Here is a 7077-nt window from a genome sequence, read left to right on the forward strand (position 1 = left end):
CAATTTTAAAATTTGAAAAATAAAGAGACTAAATTTGAAAAATAAAATTACAAATTTTAAAAAATACAAAGACTTACGATATATTTTATCCCAATTTAAATGTTAAATTTCTGTTTTTCAACAAATTTTAGATTTCCTTTTTTTAAAAGAAACATTGATATCTGGCCATGCCCGTGAAATATTTGTATGTGAACAAAAAATGTAAAACAGACGAAACAAGAGTAATCCACTATATGAAATAATTAATTTTAATATAAAACAAATGAAACAATACTAATCGTCAAATTTTAATATATCCATAATATTATATTTTAATATTATTTGGTCACTTAACTTTAAAAAGTTACAAAATGGTTATAGAACAATTTTAAAATTTTCATTTAAGTCACTAAACTATTCAAAAGTTTTTATACAAGTCACTGGACTTTTAAGTTTTTTCTAGAAAAAAAAAGTCCTGTTAGTTAGCTACAAGCAATGATTTGACAATTGGTACAGTGGACCAGTGCCCATCAACGAGTAGAGAAATAGAGGTAAGCAAAATTCGATTTGAATCGAATTTTTTTTCGAATTTCGAATTTGAATAACTTGAATAATTCGAATAAATCAAATACCAAACTATTTCCCCCAAAATCCCAAAACTTTTTTCATTTTATTTCCCTCCCAAACAAAACTTTTACTTCCCCTAAAAAATTTTACTTCCCCCTAAACCCCCAATTTTTTTCTTTTTTACTTTCTCCCCAAAACTTTTACTTCTCCAAACCCCAAAAATATTTTTCTTTTTACTTTTCCCCAAAACTTTTACTTCCACCAAACCTCAAAAACTTTTTTTTGAAGTAACTAAGCAAGCAAATAAGCTAAACAGTATATAAAATATTAATAAATAAATTATGATGAGATGAAAGTTAACAACAAATTTAATTACGGTGGGCGATAGTAGCTACAAGGACCCAAAGTCATTTTTTTAAATTTAATTCGAACAAATTAATATATTCGATTTGATTCGAATTCCATCTCACTCGACTCGATTTGAGAAAAATTTAAATTAAATTAGGATGATAAAATATGATTCGTCAACTCGATTAACTCGAAATTTTTTCATTCGATCAAGCGCTCACCCCTAGGTAGAAGAATATAACTTAGATTCAAGTTAATTTGACGGTCAATGTTAGGGATTGGAGAAGAAAACTGTTTGGGTTTTGGTTTGCATATTTATAACGTTTAAAACTGTTTCATGAAAAAAAGACAGAATTGTAGAAGGGGAGGAGAAGGAGAGTTTTCGATTGGTGCAGGTGGTATGAACAGATAAGGCCATACAATAATGATTTTAACAACCTAGTGACTTGATCATTTTGTAACTTTTTAAAATTAAGTGACCGAACCATAAACTTACGAATGGTATAGTGACCTTAGGTGTAATTTATCCTTAATTAAAACCATCTTCTTCTTTTTTTTTTTTGGGGTCATAAAAGAGTAGTTCATTCATAACTTAAATAGCAGTTCTAAAAATAGCAATGCCAGCCATATCGACTTTAACAAAATGGAGCATCAAGCTCGGCATCTGAAAATAAACAACAAAGTCTTTGGAAGTCCCTAGAACTAAAATTACAAAGCAAACATGGATTACTTTCCTGTGCAACAATTTCCCTCCCTGAAAATGTGGAGCAGTCGGGTCTCCAATGAAATCCTGCAATCATTCACCAGGGTATGAAAGAAGTAAATTTGAGCAAACTGGATTAATGAGACTAATGACAAAAGTAGCATCAACTTCCACAATTAGATTAGCAATGTTGAGGTTTGTTTTAGATAAACTTGTGACAACCAGCCATCCATCTTCCTTTGGAATCACGAATAGTAACTCCAGCTCTTGTTGAACCAAGGTTTCTGATCGAAGGTTAAACTTAAGCCACCTTATGTTTGGTGGAGTTCATTTCATTGTGATGAATCTTGGCAGATTAATGGATTTGATTTCATTGGAAGGTAAACATCTCAGTTGCATTAGCAAGGGTCATCTACTATAAGCTTAGCCTTCGGACTAATAATTTCGGCCCAACTTGTTGTGGTTCAAAATTTTGATTTTATAATCTCATAATTGATTTATGAAGCACTTGAAAATGGTTCTGTGAGAATGTAAATTTGAAGTATGAAGATAATAATATTGATGAGAATAATTATAAATTCAACAATAAAAACGGATATAAAAGTTAAAAAAAATGTTTATTATTATTATGAACAAATTCACATAAATAATAAAAAATTATCAAATATTATACAATGCACTGAGATGTAAAAATTTTGTGCAAGTAATATATTATTCACATGCATGCAATGCAAAGGCTACCAAATATAAAATTAGTTTTATAAAAAATGGGGAACATGGTGAAGCAGAAACCGCGTGAAAGTTGAAGAAAGATAAAGAGTTTGAGTCTTCTGAATGATATCTGCATATGTAAGAAAAAAACCTGCCAACGAGTCTGTACTGCAGCTGACAACAATTGCATGAAATCTCCGTGCTCTCTCATGCACCCGCTTTCACTTCCCTTCATCTCCAACAAACCAAATTTGTTTTGTACGGAGAAAAATATCCTATTGGTTTCTTTTCATTTTTTATATGTATGAACAAGTCAATAAGTCAAGTTCCCTAGAGTTCTTTACCTTGCTAGCTTTAAGACCTTGTCTTCTCTCATACCAAGCACCTCAGCCCTTTTCCCAATCTCTCACTCACTCTCCCTCTCTCAAAGTTTCTCTTTGTGCTTTGCTTGAATTTGTGTGGTCACAACACTAGGTGGCTTCCATGGGAAGAGCTCCATGCTGTGACAAAGCCAACGTGAAAAGAGGGCCATGGTCACCTGATGAAGATGATACCCTCAGAAACTACCTTGCCAAACATGGCACTGGTGGCAATTGGATTGCCCTTCCCCGCAAAGCAGGTCTTTTTCTTCTTTTAACTTTGGGGCTTGGGGTTTAACGCCAATCATGATTTTTCTGCATGGATTAATTTTACTTGTGGTGATTTGAATCAGTTAGTATTATTGTGATTATACTTGTAGCTCTTTTCAAAGTATACACTATCCTTTTAGACATAAAGTATGTACTTTTTTTTTTCATGTGATAATTAATTTCTATATTTTAGGTCTTAAACGCTGTGGGAAGAGTTGCCGCCTAAGGTGGCTTAACTATCTAAGACCAGACATCAAGCATGGAGGATTTACGGACGAAGAAGACAACATTATATGCTCCCTCTATAGTAGCATAGGAAGCAGGCAAGTGTCAATTCAACACCTAATTTTGATGGGGGATTTGTTTATATCTGAAAATAACCCAATACTGCAATATTCTTGGTTTAGGTGGTCTTTGATAGCAGCCCAACTGCCGGGCAGAACTGACAATGATATAAAGAACCATTGGAACACCAAGCTGAAGAAAAAACTATTTGCAGCAAAGACTGGAGTCGACCAAAACAGCAACAATCATGAATCAACAATCACTGACAGCTCTACTACTTCGGTTCCTATTGAAGCTGAGGCTCTTGTTAATGGCAGTACTACAACTACTACATCGTCTTCTTACATGATAAACATGAAATACCAGCAAAATTATGATTATCCAGGGCTGGTTTTGGACCAGATTGATCAGTTTACTCTTCCAGGGCTTATGGAATATAGCATCACCAGTACTGCTAATGACAATTACAGTATGTCATCATCTTCTCAAGAAGTTTCAATTCTTTGCAATTCGTCTTCCTTTGCCCCGGAGAACAATTCCACCGCTTGGTTTATTGATGGTGGTGCTGAAGATCAAGGAATCTTATTGGACCAGCTTGATTTTGAGGGCCCTCACTATCTTTTCACTGCCTCTGGTCAACAAATATAGTGAAAAGTAGCGAAACTTGCTCCATGCTCAACTTATAAAGCTGGCTAACAGTACTTTATAATATTAACCCAATTGTAGTGATCCATGCATATCAATATAGCCTAGAGTTCATCCAAAATGAAGCCGGGAAATTATTTTTAAGAAAAGAAGGGAAATTAAGTAGAACTTTTAGGATATATCTAATGGAGACTGTAACTCTTAATGAATTATACTTGGATGTTTCCAAGGTTATGTAAAGTTTAATGAAGCACATTGTGAATAATTAGTTGTGTGGGTTGTCCTATTTCCTAAGTTTTATATTTGATGTACTACAATATGTCAACATGAAGTACACATGAATTATCATATGAAATTATTGTTTTAGTCGGCATTTACATTGAATAAAAACAGTTTGACTCTTTGTGAAGGGTCCATGACCAAATCCAACTAAAAATATTAAAAATCAGGAAGAAATATTTGATTTGTTATTCTCATATTGAAAATAGATGTGGAATCACAATTTTATATGAATAATAATGAATAAAGGGTAAATTTAGAAAAAGTTGTAAACATTAATAAAGTTGGTTGATGATTAAGGTGAAGTGTTGATGAAGTTGAGGGAAGGCAGTCAGCAAATTTAATTGCTGTATGAGAAATCACGAAACTTGCGTTGGTTAAGCTTGACCCAATTCAACGTTGAAGCAAAACGTCTCCATCCGACACATGAATGCATGCATGTATGACACTCTTACACCTTCTTCTTAATGTACCTATTCAAAATTCTATTTTCTAGTTTAGGATAATTATTTTTCTATTTTACTAGTCTTTTCAGAGTCTTTGAAATCAGGTTTATGTCCACATCAGGCAAGTTCCAGCAGTCAAGTGTTTAAGGATCCCAAATCTTATATTCTTATATTACCAATCACCCGCCGTGAATATTCGTCAGGGTGAAAATCAACCCTAAGTCAAAGTTGTTCTTATCATGTTTGTCTAGTGTTTTATGAAGAAGCAACCTGAGTTGATTTGTTTATATATTAATGGCCACAAATCTTCAAACTCCTGTTCTGAATTTCATAACCATAGTGGAGAAACTTTAATTTTGCGTTTTGGAAACGGTCAGTCTGAACGAAAACCCAAGCCTGGTGGGGTCTAAATGGTTCACTTAAAGTATCTTATCTATTTGAACAAGTTTTCACCATTGGTTTGTTAGGAGAGAAAAAAATATGCTAAAGAATTCATATTGCTCAATAAATAAATATTAATGGTTAGTGTGCATATTTGACATATTTTTAGGTTAATTTGTGCAATTGGCTTATAATTGACGTTTGACCGAAACATGGAGGCAAGGTGGTGTGGACAACAAAGGGAAGCTTAATTATGGAGATTATTTTGGGACAAATGCTTTTGTAGAAAATCCTCTTGGAAGATAAGTACTATTATTGATAATTTTATCATTTTCAGATTTTATTTTGTATTATCTTTATCATTTTTAGAGAAAGTTAGAATAAAACTCTTCTTTATAAAGGAAGAATTACTCACCCTCTGTTTATAGGATTAGGTCTTTACCATCTATTATTATTCTTAGTATTGTTTCTAGTTTGAGTTTATTGGTCCTTAGTTAAAATGAATAGATCTGTAATTGTCTTTTGTTCTAACAAATAGTAACAAATTGACATAATTTTATTGAAATAAGGAGATCGAGTCGTGCTTTATAAATGAATAATCTAATTTAAATGAAAATTTGAGTTTATTGATTAGAGTTAGGCCTTTTTAATTCATAAGGGTATTGGTGAATTAAACTCTAGAAGTATCTCACGATTGTTCGATTGGAAATGGTTAATTATTTGAGTTGTTCTATGAGTTAATTGATCATCTAAGGAAAGATTGGTGACTTGAAATTATTCTTTGATTGCTATAATTGATTTATCAATGAGTAAGAAAATATTATACAATCCATGATCAATACCGAAATCAATATTGCACCTAAAGTTGGAGTTTGTCATCGTATTGGTTCTTTCTTCACTATTTTGATTTTGATTTTTTTATTGTTTAATATTACGTGCATTGAAATTATTTTCTGACAACTTAATTACAAATACAATTGAGACCCTGGGGCTCCGCCTCTAGGTCACCTCATTGTATGCATTTTACTTCTAAGGGTCATGTTCGTTTGAGCATGGCAGATTCTGGCCTGATCCTTCCTCGTACTATCCAATTTCCTTTTGTACCTGCAATTCATAACAACACATGTAAGTTCTAATAAACTTAGTGAGTTTTGATACTTTATTATCCAACATTTTCACACTTATATTTCATGGCTCAGAATTCAAGTTTGATATGTCTGAATTAGGACGGTACGCCAATCTCATTGGTGTAGTATTTATATCACACGAATTGGCTCACTTGTACTTGGCACATCATCTTCAATGATATCGTTGCTTATTTATTTATGCACCCTGGAGAACAATTCATCTTACTTGATTGCAGTTGATCTACTATTGACGACTTGAAAACAGAAGATTTCATGTATGGCTATGCGAAGCCTTGTGCACATAAAGCTTCAACTGGTTAGATTTCATAGATGTAATACCAAAATACATATTTAATTGCAACTGATCTCTTGACGGATTATCCTTGCGAATTCTAACTTCACTAGTTGCTTTTGTGAACTCTTATGTGAAATCCTTACGGATTCTTACTTGAGAACTTGCAAAAGATAACTCATAGATAATTCCCATAGTACACCTTGCACCAATAATTATAGAATCAAATAAGATCGATCTTGGCGAATAGTCCCTGTTGCGACTACTATTAGCAGCTTGTCCTAACGGACTCAAATTCGTATTACAATCCTTATGGATTCATGTTTCAGAATCAAATATGTGGATTCATGCTTTATGAAACATACCAGAAAATTCATAAGGAAGACCCTATTACGGATTAATAAAGTCTACTCATCTCAATTGAGTAGACAGATCTGGTGGTCCGTCACATCCTGACTTTGTTTCGCAATAACAGAACCCATTCTTGGTGATCTTCTCTTTAAACAGATAACATGTAGATAGATTTTTAAGAGCGAAACCCCTATTTATGGAATCATACATATAAGATAGTCATGACGAACTTTCATATTTTTCATATACGGTCTTACACACACAGATAACTCGTACCTTTGGTTTCGCACATAATAATAAATTACAAAAGAACAAACTCATTCGTGGCGAACTT

General features: G+C 33.0%; 1 protein-coding gene across 1 annotated transcript; it reads left to right on the forward strand.

The window, feature by feature from the left end:
- The first annotated feature begins 2438 nt into the window (after positions 1 to 2438).
- Positions 2439 to 4153, forward strand: LOC105771490 (transcription factor MYB36). Its single transcript, XM_012592949.2, has 3 exons — positions 2439 to 2927; positions 3131 to 3260; positions 3345 to 4153. The coding sequence occupies exons 1-3, from the start codon at positions 2792 to 2794 to the stop codon at positions 3868 to 3870; spliced, it is 792 nt and encodes a 263-aa protein (XP_012448403.1). The 5' UTR covers positions 2439 to 2791; the 3' UTR covers positions 3871 to 4153.
- Positions 4154 to 7077: the final 2924 nt, after the last annotated feature.

The sequence above is a fragment of the Gossypium raimondii genome, chromosome 6 (assembly GCF_025698545.1).
Source record: "Gossypium raimondii isolate GPD5lz chromosome 6, ASM2569854v1, whole genome shotgun sequence".
NCBI lineage: Eukaryota > Viridiplantae > Streptophyta > Magnoliopsida > Malvales > Malvaceae > Gossypium > Gossypium raimondii.